Source organism: Onychostruthus taczanowskii, unplaced genomic scaffold (genome assembly GCF_017590055.1).
Source record: "Onychostruthus taczanowskii isolate IOZ18803 unplaced genomic scaffold, ASM1759005v1 scaffold10, whole genome shotgun sequence".
Lineage (NCBI taxonomy): Eukaryota > Metazoa > Chordata > Aves > Passeriformes > Passeridae > Onychostruthus > Onychostruthus taczanowskii.
The window spans coordinates 17,706,117-17,726,630 of NW_024496526.1; the positions used below are offsets into that span (position 1 = coordinate 17,706,117).

At 44.0% G+C, this 20,514-nt stretch overlaps 1 protein-coding gene across 1 annotated transcript in view; it reads right to left on the minus strand.

Annotated features, from left to right (window-relative positions):
* The window catches only part of CCDC148 (coiled-coil domain containing 148), a 47,996-nt gene that overhangs the window by 23,000 nt on the left and 4,482 nt on the right, over positions 1-20,514 (minus strand). The window contains exons 2-9 of the mRNA XM_041408232.1: positions 14,146-14,215; positions 12,416-12,537; positions 9,251-9,354; positions 8,578-8,660; positions 8,249-8,412; positions 7,894-7,989; positions 7,621-7,802; positions 1,588-1,726 (exon numbers count right to left, since the gene is read on the minus strand). Of these exons, the coding sequence (XP_041264166.1) occupies positions 1,588-1,726; positions 7,621-7,802; positions 7,894-7,989; positions 8,249-8,412; positions 8,578-8,660; positions 9,251-9,354; positions 12,416-12,537; positions 14,146-14,200 (945 nt within the window). The 5' untranslated portion in view covers positions 14,201-14,215. The remainder of the gene's footprint in view (positions 1-1,587; positions 1,727-7,620; positions 7,803-7,893; positions 7,990-8,248; positions 8,413-8,577; positions 8,661-9,250; positions 9,355-12,415; positions 12,538-14,145; positions 14,216-20,514) is intronic.

A 20,514-nucleotide genomic window follows, 5' to 3' on the forward strand; every position in this document is an offset into this window, starting at 1 on the left:
AGGTTCACTTCTTTTCCAGCAGGAAATTTGGAAATAAAATCTTAGCTCACCAAGCAACACAGTGCCACCACCAGTGCCTCCACCTAGCAAAAATGGGGAGTGTTTAATCCAAAATTCACTTGCTTTGGCCCAATTCAGTGAGGTTCATGAGGATATCCAAGGTTCAAGGCCTTGATGGAAGCAGTACCAGGTAAGGCTGCATAGAATGAGGCAGTAGAGTCTTGAACCTGTCTCATATCCCCAAAATATATAGGGATGAATGAGATTCTAGAGATGGCTGGCTGCTCTCAGGTGTCAAGGGGACCATTCCAGATGCTAATTCCAGGCCTCTGGCAGGGAGCAGGGGAGGCTGACTCACAGATATTCCTATCAGCTCCTGGCTGGCTGAAGCTGCACCTCGAGCTTCCCCACGGCCAAAGCACAGCGCTCTGCCTCTGCAGCTCCCACGGCCAGGGCTGCTGCCCCAGACTGCCCCAGACTGCCAGGCTCAGCCCACCAAGACACTCCTGAGCAAGGCAGGGGCTGGAGTTTGCTCCTCCAAACACAGAGCTCCCCAAGGATCTGCTCTGGGATCAGGCTCCGAGTGCCTGACCCCTGACCACGGAGGGAAGGAGGCGAGGAAGGCTCGAGGCTGCTGTTCCAGTGTGACACAAACACGTTCTAAGGACAGATTCTTAGCAGAGTTTTAACATTTCCATAGTCATCATGCTAATACACGTACCAAGACACATCAGCTCACTGTAGAATTGGGATTTTTAAATTTTAAATGAACCTTCCAAGGTGTAGGGAGACCCTGTAATAGTGGTTGTTCTTAAAACATACCTGCATTCTCCAAAGCACAGGACTATTCAGCCCTATTCAGTCCAGGGCAAAATTCCTGAAATCCACAAGAACTTTATATTTAGTGAAACTCTTGCTAATTAATCACTTCACTGTCATTCCTTTGCACTAGACACTCCTCAAACACAGGAAAGTAGATGGTCTAAAAATACAGACAGAGATAAGAAAAGCCTCCTACTTTCCTTATGACATCCTGAAGTGTTCTGGCCTCAAAATGGGTTTCTCAATTAGCTCTCTGTGCTTATTCACTGTGGAGTGCAAGAGGAATCAGCAATCAATTTGAAAGCATTATGTGTATAAAAATAGCCTCTCCCTTAGAGCGGGAGATAACTTTCTACTCTTCATGCTATATATGTGCCACAGAACAATTAAAATAATTATTCCAAGACAGTGCAACAAGGCTGTGCATCCTCATGAAAAATGAAAACACCAAGAGAAGCAGAGTGGCATAACACAGCTATAAAACTATACAGCAGAAGCAATGCTAACAAATTATTTTTGTAAATTTGGCTGTAAGACTATGTGGAACTAAAAAATCTGCCCAGGAGCTGTTTTGAAGAGAAGATAGGTTTTAAAATACCTGCATTTTTAAAACAGGGATGTTTCTTCTTTACTGTGCAGAATAAAATTTATAATTAAGAAATGTTTAAATTAAAAAATTTCAATAAACATACATTCTTTAATAAACTGTTCACTACATAGTTTAAGAATTTGTATATTTGAATGAATAGGTAAACCAGCACTGACCAGCTCCTGCCTGGATTTGTGGGGAAGATACCTCTGCAGCATATCCAGGTACAAAGTCCTCCTCCTCTGAAGATCACTTGGGTACTGATTGATAACAGTCTGGAAAACCCACTGATCTTCTTCCTTCCAGTCACTGTTCCTATAGGAACACAAAACAATCCATCCCAGTATAACTTAATCACTGCAAAGGAGGAGTTTGGTTCTGGACAGCCCAGCCCTGAGTGGGCTCACAGTCTGGATGATGTAAACTGATGTTGGGTTAGAGGTGACAAAATCAGATTAATGAAATAAAGCAAACATACATGGCTTTGCTGATATGACACTGACTGTGGCATCATTTGAGTGAATTGCTCTGTTTCTAATCTGGCTTTTTACTGGGGAATGTCACTGTGTTTCTCAAACATGCCACATAATTAGATAATCAGTGACCCCACAGGGAAAATACAGTGTAAAAAGAACAAGATGATCAGACTCCAACACTGAGCACTAAATAAATGATAAAAAGGGAATGAATGGACAATCCTTGCACACATCTAAATGAAGATCTAGTTTACCAAACTCCTAACGGCCATAAATTCACCAGCAAGGCATAAGAGTCACCTTTTCTAGAGTAGGAACTGTAGCAATCAGTTTGCATGCCTCTGTCTCAGAAAATGAGAGCAGCAAGAAGCAGCATCCATCTGAAAGAACACCACAGGCTAGGATGCAGATTTTTAGCCTCAATCTGAACTCTTGGCCCTGAAGGGATTAATGTCAGGCTGTCATTGTCAGCATTAACATCCAAGCAGCAGCACTGAGTCAGACCAAAAGGTCTCTAGCCCAGTGACCTGGTTTCAGAAGTGACTAAGAGCCCAGGGATAATTAAAGGAAGGCAATCATGAGACTCTACCCACCCCCAAATTCCTGCTGCCTCCAGCTGCTGCAGTTCCTGGACTCCCCAAGCCAGCAGCCCTGTCTGTGTTCCATAGCACTGCATCCAGTGAGGTGTCAGAACAGCCCTATCCTAATGCAGGCAGGAAGAGCAGGTGCTTAAAAAAGGGGATTTCTGTGAGAAACTGACACGTAATTAATATTAGGCTAGACTCCATGATCTACCATTAAAGAAATCAGTAATCTCCTCTGTGAATCCTGACACACCTCAGTATGGTGACACCTGAACATGCCACCTCAGTGACAGTAGCGAGACAGTTCTAAGAGCTGAGGTTCTGCCTTGCAACGTTTTACCTTGGATATTTCTGCCCATGCAGGCTGGTGAACAAGCAGGGCTCTTCTGCCTACAGAGAGGAGTGAAGCAGGGTGGGATCCACCCTGGTCAGGCACTACCCAGGACCTGGGAGCAGGGGAGATGCTGCAGCCCGGCCAGCTCCTATCCTGCTGGTTTGTGTTCCTCCGATGGCCAGCTAACCAGGGCTCCCTGCACTGCCCAAAACAAGGAGACATTTCTGTGGGAGATCCTCTGGGGAGCAATCAGCTGGAGAGAGAGCTACAAGTAGTTTATTGTAAGCAGGGACACGCTGACTGCCAATGCCTTGGTTTGTCAGCTGTGCCAAAATTTGTCAGCTGTGCTGAGATTTTGTCAGCTGCTCATAGAAAAATAGTGGGGGGGAAACCAACCAAAAAACCAAAAGAGCATGACCCAGCCCAGCATATTCATAGCCACCAAACACATGGAGAATCCCAACATATCCTGCTGAGTGAATCTGAGATGTCACCTCACTCACACTTCTGTAAAACTGCAGAAAGGAATACCTCATCTAAAACAAGTCTGAAAAGCGCCAACGCATTTGACATGAATATTTAAGGTATTGTCAAGTTTCTGCACTGTCAAGATATTGACAAACATTTTCCAGGCCGAATGCCTGACCCAAATTTTAAACGTAGAGCTCGGTTTTCTTGTATGCAGCATTGTACCAGAGCACAGCACAATCTTTATTTCGTTTCAGAGCTGAAACACAGCAATTGTCTCGCACGCACAGCCCCGAGGCAGCTGCTTCCTTTGAAACACATTTCCCCAGCACTAATCCCCGCCTTACACACTCCAAGGAATACCAACAGCTCCAGGAAAGCTCCCTCTCCCCGCTGCAATCCCGCAGATCCCTCGCGGTAGCAGCGGGGACCAGCAGCGCTGCCGCGACCGTCTGCGGGCACACGCAGTGCCACCACACACACAGTGCCACCGTGACAGACACACAGACACAGTGCCACCGTGACAGAGTGCCACAGTGCCACCGTGACAGAGTGCCACCGTGACACACACAGTGCCACCGTGACAGAGTGCCACCGTGACACACACAGTGCCACCGTGACAGAGTGCCACCGTGACACACACAGTGCCCGTGACACCACACACACACAGACACAGTGCCACCACACACACAGTGCCACCGTGACAGACACACAGACACAGTGCCACCGTGACAGATTGCCACCGTGCCACCACACAGTGCCACCACACAGTGCCACCGTGCCACACACACAGACAGTGCCACCGTGACACACACATAGTGCCACCACGACACACACACAGTGCCACCATGTCACCAGAGTGCCATCATAACACACACACAGTGCCACCGTGACAGACACACAGACACAGTGCCACCATGTCACCACACACACAGTGCCACCATTACAGAGTGCCACCGTGACACACACACAGTGCCACCATGTCACCAGAGTGCCATCATAACACACACACAGTGCCACCATGTCACCAGAGTGCCATCATGACACACACACACAGTGCCACCGTTACACACACACACAGTACCACCATGACAGAGCGCCACAATGCCACACACAGTGCCACCATGTCACCACAGTGCCACCGTGACACACACACAGTGCCACCGTGCCACACACACACACAGTGCCACCGTGTCACCACAGACTGCCACCATGACACACACACAGTGCCACCACACAGTGCCACCGTGACAGAGTGCCACCGTGCCACACACACAGTGCCACCAAGTGAGAAGCCAAGCCCTGCTGCCACGGAGGGCACTGCCCACTGCAGCAGGAGCAGCCTGGCAGGGGCCTGGCAGAGGAGCTGAACTGGCTCTGTCCTGCTCTGCCATTCCCCTGAAAGGATGCTGCACAGGATGCAGAGCTGAGCCTGCAAGACTCCATTCATCCTTCAGTGATTTAAATAATTCAGATATCCTTAGAAATTGTGGAAAAAATAATAGTGCTTAGAAAATCATTTTAACACACATCAGTCCAAGCCCACAATTTGTGGGATAGCTCACAACCTGGGTATTTTCCAAACACAGAAATTTGTGTTTCAGCAACATGAAAAAAAAAATTCTATTACAAAATATTGTAATCCAGTACAAGGCTTGAAAACCAACCCAAGCTCTTCTTCCTTTTCTAAAAGTAATGACTACTGCAATGTGCATTCTAGTGTGAATGAAAATCACACAGAATAGGCCAGACCAGAACACTACCTTATTGTAAAGTTTCTTTCTTGAACATTTTATGTACATTTTTCAAACTCTCTGTTCCAGACAGTCTGAACTGCTAAAAAATGGGATGTGCAGTGCCAGAGTAGTATTAACTGAAGGTTTCTTTCCTGTACAATCAACATATGATGACAGAGGAAGTGAAGTGGCCAAGTGACCCAGCTGAAGTGACCAAGATATTGTGTTATCACAGAATCATGTGCTACCGAGCAACTTCTCAAATCACAAAAATAAGAAAAATGTGTTGCAGGAGGATGTGTGGTCTCTCTGGGCACAGAGCAATGACAGTAACTGCAAAGGTTTGTTAAGGATGTATTAACCAGCAGGGCACAGGGGACACACAGCAAGGTTGAGGACCTGTCACTCCATTTCTGACAGCATTATCTGTGCCAGCTGGATCACAGTTAGCATGATGAATTATAGAATACTTCAATCACAAGGCTGCATCTTTGCAAACTCACAGGATATCTCCATGCAAATTAGCCAATATAAATGTAAGGAGTTGAGTTTTACAAACCCATACCTGGGAAACAAGCAATGCTATAGGAACAAAGTCTTTCTTTTTTTAAAACTGAAAACTCATTTTTAATCCTGTTGTGGATAAAACCATTGGAACATAAATGAGCAACACATCAAAGATTTGGAGACCAGAAGGCAAACAAAAGTCCCTAAGGTCTAGTTTTAAATCAAATGCCTGAGATGATTGCTGGTGGTTCATTTATGATTCCCTCCATTTGCAGTTCTCAGGACTGGCACACTGTCCCAAACTGGGTCTCTGACAGCCCCAGCAGGCTCCTGCCCCACCACCAGCCCATCCCCAGCACTGCCTGTTTCCCATCCAGAGATCACACCCTCCTTCCTTCAAAGTGCCACTGCACGTGTGTTCAGGATACAGCTGATTTTCTTTCCATTGCAAATACACCGTTTTAAGTCCTGATATTATTTAATTATTGGTGCAAAATTAGCTAGCTCCAGACCTAAGCTCATACCCTTTTAGATTACAAAATACTGTAATCCTGTATAAGGCTTGAAAACAAACCCAAGCTCTTCTTCCATCTCTATGGCAGACATTTCAGAAATTATGTTGTCTATATCCACGTCTGCCTATTGTTCAGTAGCACACATGCTGCATAAGTCAAGGATTTTAAATTATGAATTTTCACCAAAACTGTGTTGATCATAAACTTTGACACAAATTTTATTAAAACTGCTAGAAAGACCTTGTACTTATTTAGTGCTTTACCATTTGTCACAGGTTCTCTCATTGAGGTTGTTAAAACTTCTTCTGTAAGAGAAACCATAACAAAATATCAGAGAGAACAGCAAAAGAACTGCTCAAATTTGCCATTTGTGGCTTCATAAATCAAAACAATTTGGTGGGATAAATCAAAACAATTTTCAATAAGTATCACACTCTAACAGTGAGGATGCTTCAGTAATAACATATGTTTCAGGTGCCACACCTGAACACACAGAATGTTTGTACAATCTGTACAAAAGATTAGCAGATCATCACATCCCTTTCTATGGCAGCCAGCATCTTCAGCTGTTTCAGCACAGCAGACTCATTCAGCAGCAGGGACAGAGCAAACACTGCACTGTATGTGTACACAGAAAACCAATTTGGAAGCAATATGTGATGGTTTTACCAAGGAAATTCAGAGACCTTCCTGCTCTCCCCAGTTTCTCCTGTCCAGGTTTCAAACCCTTCCACTGCCCTACCCCTTAGTCTTTTGACAACCTGAAGCCATCCAAAGGAATATCAGGAGATGGCAAAAACAAGTCAAAGGCCATGCAATGTCTGCAACTCAGTGCCTCCTGGACTCCAGACAGCCTCAGCAGAAAGGCTAAGCTTTATATTATTAACGCACAGGTTTGTGACATTTCTAGATCATTATGAATACTTCTCTTTCAATAAACATTTTCATTTACAGAAAAATCTCTCCTCCTTTTGGTTATCTGAGTCAGAGCCATACGCATCTTTTACATTTCTCTATGATGACAATTACTGCAGTGATCCAAAATTTGTGAAAAGATTGGCCCTTTTTATCTGCTTGATAGATAAAAGCCCTGGAGGTGTGCCTTGGAAAAAGACTGTACCTGTCTGTCATAACCTTGCTAATTCCATACAGAAGGAGCAATTTCCATTCCTGCAAGAGCATGTGCAAAGGACATTTGATGCACACCAGACTCTGTTCCTTAACCCAAACACATTGCTTATAATTTCAGCTGGTGACTCTGGCAAGGTCGGGCTTCACCCCCAGCGTGAGAACAGCGAGTGCCCAAGGGCTGGGCAGAGCTGCACACAGCAGAGCAGAGCACAGCAGAGCAGAGCGGGTGGCACAGCCAGCACAGCAGAGCAGAGCAGAGCAGAGCGGGTGGCACAGCCAGCACAGCAGAGCAGAGCAGAGCATAGCATAGCAGAGCACAGCAGGGCACATCAGAGCGCAGCAGAGCACAGCAGAGCACAGCAGAGCGGGTGGCACAGCCAGCACAGCACCCAGCACATCCACAGCACACCTCAGGTACACAGCTCAGCCTGCCCAGGGCCAGCACACACGGGCACTACCTAGGCAAAGCTGCCAGCTGCTGCTCCACCTCCCGAAGCTTCGCCCAGTGGCCGCTGGCCAGCTCCTGGTACTCCTGGATCACCAAAGCCTTCAGGTCAGGGTAGGGGCATTCCAGAGACTGCAGCTCGGGGGGAACCTCAAGGAAAAGCCCGTTTTTCTCTTCAGAAGGGTGCACTAATGCCTGCAATGAAGAAATGCTGCTCAGGACACTGCTCTGCGTCGTATTTACCCCCTCAATGAACTTTTGCTTGAACCTGTAAGGAAAAGCTTACATTTTCTTTGTGCTCTTCGAGCTCTCTTTCCAAAGCCAGACTTTCAAGGATGAGACCTTCCAAAACTGCCTTCTGTTGATTCTTCATAAATTTGATCTGTTTCATGAAACATGTTACTGTTACTCTTCCTCTCGCTACAACATGAAAACTCTTATTTAGAAACAGAGTCAGATTTCCAGCCCTGCACTGCTACACTTTTACAGATTTTGGCGAGCAGATTTACACCATGATAAGAAGGGGGGTTTATGGCACACTCTGCATGTAAATTATAGTCTCAAAGTTCAACAAAAAAAATAAACGAAAACGCCAAAAATATGGTGATAGTAAATTGTAAAAATAAAGTGAAAATACCAACCTGCTGTAACACCTCAGCTGAATTGATCTTGGGTTTCTGACAAGATTCTTTTGAGAGGTAACGCTGCACTTGAGACAGCTTGAGTTTCAAATCCTCCTTTAGCTGCCAGACAGGAACTAAAGTGTTTGCTTGATAAGTGTCCCACTCCTCGGATAATTTCTGCTCTGTATGGACATAAAGTTTTCTCAAACACACAAAAGATGTTACACAGCACTGTGGTCTGCAAATCTAAACCTGTCAAGGAAGGGATTAAAAAACCCCAACAAACAACCAAGATAATGTTGACTATTAAAAAAAAAATAGTTAAGGAATGAATAAAAAATTCTTACCCAATTCCCTCAAATCAAGAAAAAAGTTGTTCTTATGGCTTTCTTCATCAAGAAAAGTCTTCATTTCTTCTTCTGCTTTTTGCCTGAAGGAAATGAACACGTGTTTTGCAGAAGATTTCATTTATTATTCATTACATTTGCAAGAATGATGAGCCTCAAATACTCAAATTGAGCCTCAAATTTTTTGTATAATAATTACATGAAAAAGGGGATTCTTTGCCTGGGAAGATATGAAGGGAAGGACTTGGACACAAGGATGGTAAAGAAGCCACAAATGCTCTTGTTGAGTACACGGGGTAATGGACAAGAGCACTGTTAATGTCCCCTGTTTTGTGACCTCAACTCACAGCCTAGGAACAGCCTCTAAAGGAACTAAAAGGATTGAAAACTTTTGATGCTCTTACAAAGACACAGTCTTCAGATGCTGCAGACAGCTGAACACCTCGGAGGCTCCGAGAGCAACATTCCTGCTCCCCCTGCCCTCAGGTGAGCTCTTCACGTCACAGAGCCCTCTCCATGTGGACCACAAACCTTCATTCCCCACACAAAAATACCTTCAGATCAGGTGTTATAGTATTTTTTTTCTCAGTGTCCCTTGAATCAATTATGCCAGCCCAAAACTCTGTCTGCTTGTCTCTTTGGTAACCACTCATTCAGATTCCTCAGCCCTTACCTGCTCTCACTCAGTCTTTTATGCTCCTGCCACCACACCTGGCGATGCTGTTTCAGCAGCATTTGCTCTTTGCTAATTTTTGAAAGTTGCTCTGCTTTTTTAATCTGCAGGGAAAATTAAAGGTTGTGCTTTGAACACATTCAACAGCTTTATCAAATGCCTTCACATAGAAACTTTTAAACACAGAACGATGAACTTAATAGCTTTTTTAAAAACTGTTTTTCCAAAAAACAATGGGGTCAAATGTAACCAATTTTCATTAAATAAGTTCGTTGCATTTCAAATCACAATTAATGAGAGGAGAAAGTGAAAAAAAAATCAGTCAATTTTCTTCTTTCCTGTCCCATCCTTATGTCCCTGGAAGTAAAGATGAAGAAGGATAAGCAGAAGAACAAAAAACATACTTTCTTACAGGTGGCAAGATGAAAGACTGAAAGTATGTCAAGAAAAAGAATTTCAAAAATGTATTACTAAAAAGGAGTTTTTTACAAAATCTACCCAATTAGAGAGGCTCTCAAACTGAGGACTTCACAAAAACATTGCTTCACACTTTGGATAAAATAGGAATACCTGCTTTTGAAACAGATGGAGTTCCTGCTAGAACCAGAGGAAAGCCTGCCAGGGGAAGGCTGCTGAGCTGGAGCCAGGTGACTCTGGCCAGCAGCAGAGAAGGAAAAAGGATCAGAAGCCTGAGAGAGAGGTTTGCTCTCACCCTCCTGCCACCGTGACAGTCTCTGGCCTCTCGGTGCGTGCTGAGGACAAAGCTCCTTCCCACTCTGATCCCTTGCCATCCCTTTCCTCCAGATCTGCACCCAGCAGCTCCCACAGCTCCTGCTCTGACCCTTTTTCCCCCTCCTCACACAGATACATTGTCCTATGGCAAAACAGCAGCAAGGCAAGAAAAATACGAGAGAAAACCTTATCTTAGTTCATAACAGGGAGAAATGAATAAAGATCTCACGCCATCTATTCAGCAAAGGAATGACGTTTCGCGTGAAAACTGCTGGGACTCCACTTCCACAGGTGGAAACAACCTGCACCTCTCCTGCCCAGGCAAAGCTGCCCAGATCCAGCCCAGCCCCTCCATGTTCACACACTCCAGAGCAAACACGCCCAGAGACACCAGCGTGTCCCCCAGCGTGTCCCCCTCCTGCCCCAGCTGGGCTGGGGACACGAGCAGGAAAGGTGCACAATTGCTCCTTGCAGCACTCACACACAGACCAGGAAGGGCTTGAAAACTCTGCAATCCCTCAGCCACCCACCACAGAGCTGAAATCCTGCTTTAGACACGAGGAACACACACCAGAGGAGCCCAGCGCCTCTGGGTGGATGTACCTGGCTCCTGGACAGGCACGCAGGGAACATCCCCATGGGAAGGCGGCTGGTCCTGCTGCTTGGCACCAGGCCTGCCTCGGGGCTGTCACTGGGGGAGAGGCTGCAGAAGGGGCCATGGAGACACTGTGTCCCTGTGCCTGGCACACCAGGTGTTCACAGGAGCTGCACCTGGGCCCGCGCTGGAGCCTGAACACACGTGCTCCACGCTTTCAATCTCTGCACTACAATAGTTTTGTATCAAATCAAAGGCAACTCCCGACGAAGGGGAGAGAATGGTGCATCTGACTCCATTTTATTAAAGGCTAATTAATTACTTTATTATATTATTCTATACTGCATACATTACATCTAACTGAATCTGCCAAGCACTCACTCTGCCCGTGACTGCACAGAATTACACACATTTCGTGACTCTCTCGTGACTTTTGGCCCACAGTCTGACACACACACACACTCTTGGTCCTGACAGGCCAAAGGAACAAAACACCACCACTTTGGATAAACAACCTTCACACTGTATTCCACTTCAGCACAACACAGGCACAGCAAATGAAATAAGAATTGTGTTTCTCCTTTCTCTGAGGTTCAGAGAATGTGAATCTCAGAAATCCTTGGGAAGAATTGTGCCTTGCTTTTCTCTGTGAAGAGAAATGTGGCAACACTTCTGCATCAAAGATAATGTCTCACTTTTATTGCTTACATACCTACACACTTTAAAAGTTACGTATAGTTTCCTCTATTTCATAAAATGTTACTGTTACTTCTTTCTCTTGTTACAATATGAAAACTCTTATATGAAATCAGACTTAAGCAAACAGAATACTGTATTTCAAGCAATTTGAAAATAGTTACATCTGCAAACCAATTCTAAAACTAAGTGAAACAAAAGTTGATGTACTTTTGTATGTAAAGTTCAACATGCTCTTGAAATTATAGCAACAGCATTGCCATTTATGCATAACTGCTGTAATACTATATTTTTCCCTGTTGAGCTGTCTTTTTATTTCATAAGCAGTCAGCAGCTGATTTACCATTTGCTTCTTTGGTTCTGCCTCAAAGGAAGAGGAACCCAGCTCTTCAAAATCTGAATGGCTTGAATCAGCAACAAAAAGTAGTAGGTGGAACACATACTAGTCTCTCAGGAGCTTCCACCATATACATTTCACTACCTACTCAGTTGGAAAACACTTGAGAAGGTGAAAAAACAAAACAAAGATGAAACAATAAAGCTTGAAGACATTTAGTACAATTTGGTATTGCCAATCCATGAAGCAGTATCTGCCAGAATTGCTGATATATGATACCTACATGCACCCAAGAAGCAATATCATAAAGGAAGTATGTAGGTTTTTTCTCTCACTCACCCTTCTCTAGCATTAAATAAGGTTCTTCTTGTCTTTACCCCTTGAGATGTTCTGCACCAATTTATACCAATTTGCATTTTATGGCTATTAAACATTTTTAATCTTTTTAAGATGTACCTCTGCTTGACTTTTGGAAATCCTCACTGAATATCTTTTTTTTGGCTTTTTTTTCAGCCTTCCCTTCTCATTTAATCCCACACATTCTTCATTGCCCCCAGGATTATGTAATAAGTTTGGGTGAATTTCCTCAAGGCAGTAAAATACCAATTTTTCCTGTCTTTCAAGAAAGTAGAATCCACAAATACTTTGCATCCCTGATCTGAAGAAAGTCCCCACATTGACATTAATACACCCAAAACACAAAAAAAACTATGGTAAACTTTCATATTTGACCCTCTCTGGCTGAAAGAAATATGGTCACTGAATTTCAAAAGTATTCAATTACAAACAAAATAAAAAATCCTACCTTTAACTGAATTTGTGCAGAGGCCATTTTTGCCTCTGCAGCAATTTCATACAGATGTTTGTAGTCAACAGGTTTGTACTTCTGGCTGCAAAGAGCATTTCTGGCAGGAACCACCAAATTATCTAGTTATCATATAAAACACATAAGGACATTTCAAATTCTTGAGAAATAACTAAAGTGCAAGGCATAAAATGAAAACTCTATAGATAGAAATCAGAACCATTGATTTCAACACTGGAAGTTTCCATACCAACATTGCTAGTTGGTAAATGACATAGTATATTTGAAACAAACATACTAATATACTAACAAAAATTATATAAGAAACAGTAACCAGTTGTCTGTTTACAAAAAGTTAATTTCAAAAGTCTTTAGTTTACATGTGAATTTAGTTGTCAATTCATATTAAACTGCCTTTACAGGCATTGTAATAACTTCTAATACAATAAATGCATCCTTCTTGCACTGACTGGAAAACTGCCTCAATGTTTTTTTGCAATCTATGGGTTGAGCAACAGGAGTAGATTTTTTCTAGACAGTATAAAATGGAGGTACAATTACAATTGTACATGAGCTACCTGAACTCTTGCCCTAGCACTGTGAAGCCCTCATGCACACATACTCAGTCATTCTACATAAGCTAGGAGGCTTACAGGGATAAGGAGTGGGCATTTCCTCACAACCTCTGCTTCAGTTTTCTTTACTAATGAAATTGGCCATTATGTTTCCACATTCCCTACTAAGCCCCATGGCTGGAGGTGCTGTGCCTGACGTGTGTTTTTACAGAGGGGTAAAAGGTAAAATAAATCCTGCAGAGCCGCCCCACGATCCTCCTCCAAGCCTCCCCCAGGATTTTCATTTGTTGCATGCCTACACAAAGCCTCACAACACATCTCCAGGCAATGCCTCGCTGGGGAAGGGCTTTTCCAAACCCTCCTGCCAGGCAGAGCCCAGGACAGGCAGAGACTGGGCACTGCATGGATGGGAGCAGCCCTGGGGAGAGCAACTTGGGGATCCTGGGGGCAAAAATATTGGGTGTGAACTGGCAAGCTGCCCCTGGAGCCCAGCAAGCCAGCCTGGGCCTGGCCTGCAGGAGAGGCAGCACGGAATTGAGTTATTAGTTCATTCTATGAATGGTGCCAGGGGAGGTGTTCTGCCCCTCTGCTCTGCACCTGGACTTGCAGAGAGCAACACCCAGCTCCAGGCCCTGGCACAGGGGGACAGAAACCTGGCCCAGAGACCATGGAAATGGCCTGGAACATTTCTCCTGTGAAGACAGGCTGAGAGAGGTGGGGATCTTTGGCTAGAGGAGACTCCAGGGAAACTTTACTGCATCCTCTTCATATGTAAAGGGGGCTTATATGGGAACAGAAAGGCTCTTTGCCAGGACCTGTAAGTGACAGCATGAGGGCACCAGTTGCAGCCTGAAAGGAGGGTGGATACAGACAGGAACTAAAGGAGGGTGGGCAGCCCTGGCATAGGTGCCCAGAGCAGCTGTGGCTGCCCCTGGATCCCTGGCAGTGCCCAAGGCCAGGCTGGACACTGGGGCTGGAGCACCTGGGACAGGGGAAGATGTCCCTACCAGGGCAGGAGTGGAACTGGATGGGCTTTAAGGTCCCTTCCAACCCAAACCATGACCAGGGTGCTATAACAGCTCCTACGTGAGGCTATTAATTGCAGAGTGTTTCATAAACAGCTGAGAAAACAATTAAACATGACAGCATACATACCTCCACCACTAATCCTATGAGCTGAAAACAATGTTCCATGGTCCAGTTCACCCATTTTTATTTTTTATACCTGTTGAGAAACAAACATATGTTTTGAGAATACCAACATTGTGGATGCAGTCTAAAAATACTTTCAAAAATACCTATTGTTTTTTTGAGAAGAGGTACATCTCACTAAAAATGTAATTAGACAGAAATTCCTCCAGTTTATCTTTCACTTTAGGAGAGATTTCATGTGCCTCATAGCATTTAGCAGCCAAGAAAACAAAAAACTATTTCCTTGATGAATCTGTAATGCTGTGACATAGCTCATCTATTCTTTGCTTTGTGTTTTTCAACATATGAGTCCCTCTATCCAAATATAAGATCAGGTTTTGAGGAGTCCTTTGCTTTATAGAAATTAAGCCTGAAAAGATCCCACTTTCCTTCCTTTGGAGACTGCCTTTAACCCCCTCTGCCTAGGTGCCTTTAACCCCCTCTGTAGTAGCACCTGTGAAACCAGGTCAGTTGTTCAGGCAGCAGTGGCTCAGCTCTTGGTGAGCAGCACGTGTCAAGCACCCACATCATCATGGGTCAAGATGCAATGAGGTACACAACACAGTAAAAAAAATGTCCTGTATGTGTCAAACCCCTTACTTTCAATTAAGCATGCACTGGTGTCATCCCAGGTCTGGCACAGAAATAAAAGCAATAGATCCATCTGAGGTGTTCCAGCTGAACTGAATCAACAGCTGAGTCACACCAGAAAGGAAAGGCCATGTCCAGCAGGGCTCCCCATGAACCCTCCCTCAAACCCAGCCACACTGCCAAAATTTCAGACTCACAAAATTCCATCTCTTTGTCATACCTTTGATGCTGGCCTGGTCCCACAGCAAGCAGCAACACAGCAAAGAGTAGAGCAGCAAAACTTATTCATTTGTGGAATTATTTCCTCACTGTTCTAGTGAGATGAACTAGTTTATCCCTACAAATTCCAAGGATGGCACAATGCAACAGGAAGGTGGGAAGGAAGACCAGCAGAAGAAATTTAAAGGGGACTACCCTGTCAGAGAGCTGTTAATGTCAGTCGTGTAAAAAGGTGGGACTGCAACAGAAGAGAGTTTACAGTGTACTTTGCTGTGAGCTGTTTGACACTCTGCACCCAGCCCTCTGCTGTGGACAGTCAGTCTTCCTCCTGCCTGCTTGTTTGGTTTCTGATCATCTGAGCACTGCTTCTACTGACAAACTTGGGAAGGGAGCACTACAGTGACTCTCGTCTGCACCATATAATGAAGGCAAAAATAACGCTGATGGAAAATTGGGAGTGCTCAAAAGCTCTAAGAAGATTGGATCCATCACAGGCACTTCCCTCTATTAAAACCTTTTATTACAGTTCCCTGCGCAGCTGCCGCATCAGCGTCATTCTCCTGTATTACACATTTGGGGAACCATCATCCTAATCTGGGCCCATCTGGCCAGCTTTAAATGACAAGCTTCTAACACAAGACACGCTGTCCTTTTTGAAAAATAACTATGGATACCAGAAAGATTAGCAGCAGCAGAGCTACCCCTCTGGGTTATTTATTTATTTGTTCATGTGGTGATTTGTCAATGTCTTCTTTCTACTGACATGTTTCCGATTTAAAGTCAGTATTAGAACAAAACTTCACACATATTGACCTTAGCTTCACCTCCTTTTACAAGAAACCAAGAGAATAGATCTGGAGAACAGAACTGATGCAAAATAATTTACTGGCCATTTTCTGTAAATTTAGGGCTACTGTATTTGATGAACCAAGTCCTTATTCACTCCTTGCCAACCCGTTTCTCTCTTCCACAATGATGTCATACATGTGTATTCAATCTCAGCCTTTCACAGGCATTATTTTCTATTATTCAACGTTATGACCTCACACTGAAAGTGAATGCTGAGGTGGTTCTGGAGAAGGACAAGATCCATATAAGTCTGCATTTCATCTCCAGTAACTAGCAAACATACTAATCAAAATTATAAAAGCACTGCCAGTTATATTTATTTCTGCTTTAATGCAGTTATATCTAGAAACCTCTCCAATACTATAAAAGTCCATCTAAGCCCAAATTCCACTACCCTGCCTCAAAGCTTTGCTCAAACTTCATTGCAGGCTCTAGGCTGGGAGTCTTGATGCATCTTAGAAAGAAAAAGTGCACAAGATCAACCAGCCACCAGGCAGAAGTCTCTGTACATAGAAATCTATCCCCAAGAATGCCAAGTCAGCACTGCCTACAGCCAACCACAGCTAAATCTCTTAGCAGTAAAAAAAACAAGGTTTATCAAATCTCTTTTTCTACTCCTTTGACAATTTAGTATTTCACTATTCACTGAACTCCTTTAGGCAATAAAAACACGTTCTCTTAAAAGATTTCATCTCCAATTCAACCAAACTCTTCAGTACATTCTTACAAACTCTTCGTACATTCTTAATGTAAGCCCTTGCTGGTGTCTGAGGTATATGACCTATGTTTATTCTTACATATGGAAATAGCCAATATTGAGGCAAGACTCTCCTTCCTTTCATTTGAATAGAAATTAAACTCCCCAGTGTCAGTCAGCATTCCTGGAAGAAGCAAAACCTGGTGCCTGCCACATACTGCCCCCGGGCATGAGTCAGGTCCAGCCCAGGCCCCAGTTCCACAAGTGACTGCTCCCAGTAAGTTTAACCAGTGATTTTAAGAGCCTAATTCCACTGTCTGGATTCAACAAGTTGTCTGCATACATAAACCTTTGCAGATCTGGGTCACCAGTGCCATTTTTCCCTCCCAGCTAAAGTGCTGCTCATCAAGCAAAGGACAGATGGATTTCTGGCAGGGAGGCATAACGAGCCACACATGCCTTTTGAAACAATTTCTTGTGCATGCTTTAAATCACTCACGTTATTAAATGCAAAAAAATCAAGAATATGAATCAAGCCTTCAGAAAACACAGTTTAGTAGCAGCAGCAGTGGCAGCAGGGCCAGCGCTCCGCGGGTTTGTGTGAAGGAAGGACACAGAATCCTGTGACAGCACATGTCACAGGTGTCACAGTCTCTCCGTGGCTCACCTCATGTACTGCTGGGGCTACACCACCAAAAATCCACAGACACTGAGAACAGCATCGACAGGAACCTGGATTATACATTACAGCAGAGGTTCCTAGAAAATACAAGCTCAGGAAAAATCCCCGAGCTCAGAAGTCCCTTATTCTCAGTGCCCTCTTTTGAGTATCTGGCTATGCCTTGAACATTTTGTGGAAGGCTTTTTAAAGGATTTTAAAGTTTAATGGAAATGTTAATCGCTTAGCTACTTCATGTTTTCATTTCTAAAAAAGGCATATTAATACGCAATTGTTGAACCCTCTGATCCTAATTATTGTTAAGGAAAAGAGGCAAAGATTCACTCCCATTGTAGGGTGTGGAGTACAAATAACAAACAAATAATGAGCTTGATCCCTTAATCAGATCCTTTCTCTTTTAGTTGAACTAACTATCTGAAAATGGCACCCATCCAGAACGTGTTAATCTTGCAGCAGTCAATCCTTTCCACAGGAAGAAAATACACAGTATAACACTTCCATCATTCGCTGTCAAAACAGTTTCTAGAAAAATCCCATTGTTGGACTGTAATTTAAATTTACATTCCCCTAAAGAAAGAATTATAGCTCTCTTTGAAATAAAGTCAAGTCTCAGAAATGGTAGTTCCCAAAAGAGACACAGTCCTTTTTGTCTATGATAATCTCATTACTTCCTCATTAAGTAAAACTTAATCCAAATTAGGAAGATCAATTTGAGTAACACTTAAAACAATCAGCTTCATGGACTGCTCTGTCACACTGCAGGGGTAGGGAATAGCTCATCTGCTTTCTGAGGATGTGCACATCACAAGGGAACTCTATTTCCCCTCCGTTCTTGGAATATTCTTACAAAATCCAAAAGAAAATAAACTTTAGGAACACTTAGAGAAAACGTTGAAACAAGCAGTTAAAAAAAAGGAAGTAAACGATTTAGAAGTTGGTAAGCTGACACAGAAAGGGTAGGAAACAAAGTCACCACATCACCTTGGATCAAGTGAGTCAGATGGCATTTCATGTTGTTTTGTTTTGAACAAAATGTGCACAATCCATTTTCAGTGACCAAACACAGCTGGCCTGCTGCAGTGAGCACACCTGGCCATTGCAAGGTTCACATGAAAGAGGATGAAACCAGAAAATGCTCTGGTGCTTTGAGTAGTTCATCATAGAACCTTTGGGGTTGGATCTTAAAGCTCATCCAGCTTTACCTCCTGCCCTGGCAGGGACACCTCCCACTGTCCCAGGTGCTCCATCCAGCCTGGCCTGGGCACTGCCAGGGATCCAGGGGCAGCCACAGCTCCTTTAGGCAATTCCTGGCAAGTGGCTGGGAAGACCTGGACAAAGTCCAGCTTTGCTGAGCTAAAGGCAAAAATTCTGAGGCATCATTTACAGACTTCTGTAATACAAGAGATTTGCAGAATTTTGTCATATGTTGTTTTTATCAACGGTCTATCTAGATTTCTGTTTATTACCTCCGTGTACAAAAGCTAGGAAATGAAGCAATATGCACAAATATATGAAAGAATAATTGGAAGATGTGAGGCTGAGTTATCCATTATAGGACCCTACAATTTTCTCCATTACTTAAGAAATAATAAATGTTTAGTTAAATTGACCTGTGACTGCCTGGCCCATAAAGCATACCTGCTCTTGGCTAGGCTGTGTGCAAAGGCTTGTTTGGAATGGTGCAGTGAGCAACTCACCCGCTGCTGTTCTGCATCCTTCAGAAAAAACACTTAAATCTACAGAATTCACTTAGCACAACAGAAGCTAAGATGCTGTTACACAAAACTGCAGAGAATCAACATTCTCTGCAACACAACAAAGTACCTGGGCTTTGCACTTCTCACCAAGGGGCAGGAATTACACTGTGCCACAGGAATTGCAGAAACAGATCCCACGTACAACACCACTGGGCCAGTGGAATGAGGATCCAATTTTAGAGGCAGGGTTAGCTAAGGAGCTAGACCTCAAAAGGAGCTGCAGCAGATCAGTGTGTTCTGCAAGAAGCATCACATGTACTAAACCATCAGACACTGAAATAGTCAATACTAAGTAGTAGCAGAAGCTCAATGGAAGACAGTTAAAGAAGCTCAGAGCAGGCTGAAGTCATTGAGTCAATTTCAAAGGAAAAAAAAGGACAAAAACATACTGAAGACTGGATTTAAAAAAAAAAATCTGTGCAACATATCTGGATTCCAGTTGTTAAATCACAGCCTCATTGCTCTCCAGATAACCCAGCCAATGTGATTTTGTTTCCATTGTTGCAAAATGCACAATTGGAAATGCACAGTTTGAGAGTCATGATAGCTTTATTTTCTATATCTAGTTAGATCTCAGATTTTGGCAAAGCAAGAAGGGAAACAGGAGTCAGGTTCCTTATTTAAGGAATTAAAAAGGTAATTTTAAGTTGTTCTCACCTTTTGCATTTGCCTCTGTCTTTATTGTTTCCTTCTGTGTAGTGTTTTTAATGAAAGTATTTCCTCCTACCCCACTTTCACGCTAGCCTTACTGATGGTTTTGACTCAGCAAACCCCAGTCTGTATGGGAGGGTTCCCTGCCCCGCTGCTGGAGGCCTGTTCCCCACAGCCCTGCTGACAGACCAATTTCTGCACACGTTTCCTAATGAGCTGCAGGCAGAAGTCAGCTGGCTCGGTTTATGTTGCTGGCAGAACAGTTTAACAGCGCTTCAGGAACATGACTCTGTCTGAATAAGCCCAGCTCCTCCTTAAGCCAAGACACTTTTCCGTGCTTACCCACGAGGAGCTGTGGCTGTGCGGAGCTGCAGCATCTGCACAACTGCAATTATTACACGTGAGAGCAATTCTGCATCTGAGCCCCCCACACCAGTGCCCACCCCGAGCTGCAGGTGGGACACACAGCAGGGCAAGCACCAAGGGGCAGGGAGAGCCCTGAGGTCCTGGAGAGGCAGCGCTGCCACCACCTGCTCTGTGGCACTGTCCTTCAAGCCAGCCCAGATGAGTTTTTTCTGACTAGTGTAGTGGGAGTCAGAGCAGAACATTTGTCTGCAGCCTGTGAGAGAAGCCAGAGGGACAGATAATTCATGTGATTTAGGAGACACTGCAGCTTATTTTGTCAGGAGCATCAGTATCATTTTGTACAGCTTTTGCCAGTTCTGCTAGGCCAAATTCACAGAGTTATGTGCAGGGAAGCATTTGGCACAATTTCACTTTAAATTATTGCATAATGTTGTCTGATATCTCACTACAGAAAGCAACTCATCCTTGTCTGGGGCCTCTCAGTCACAGCCATCAGAAAGGTACAGTCCGTAAACATGAATCAA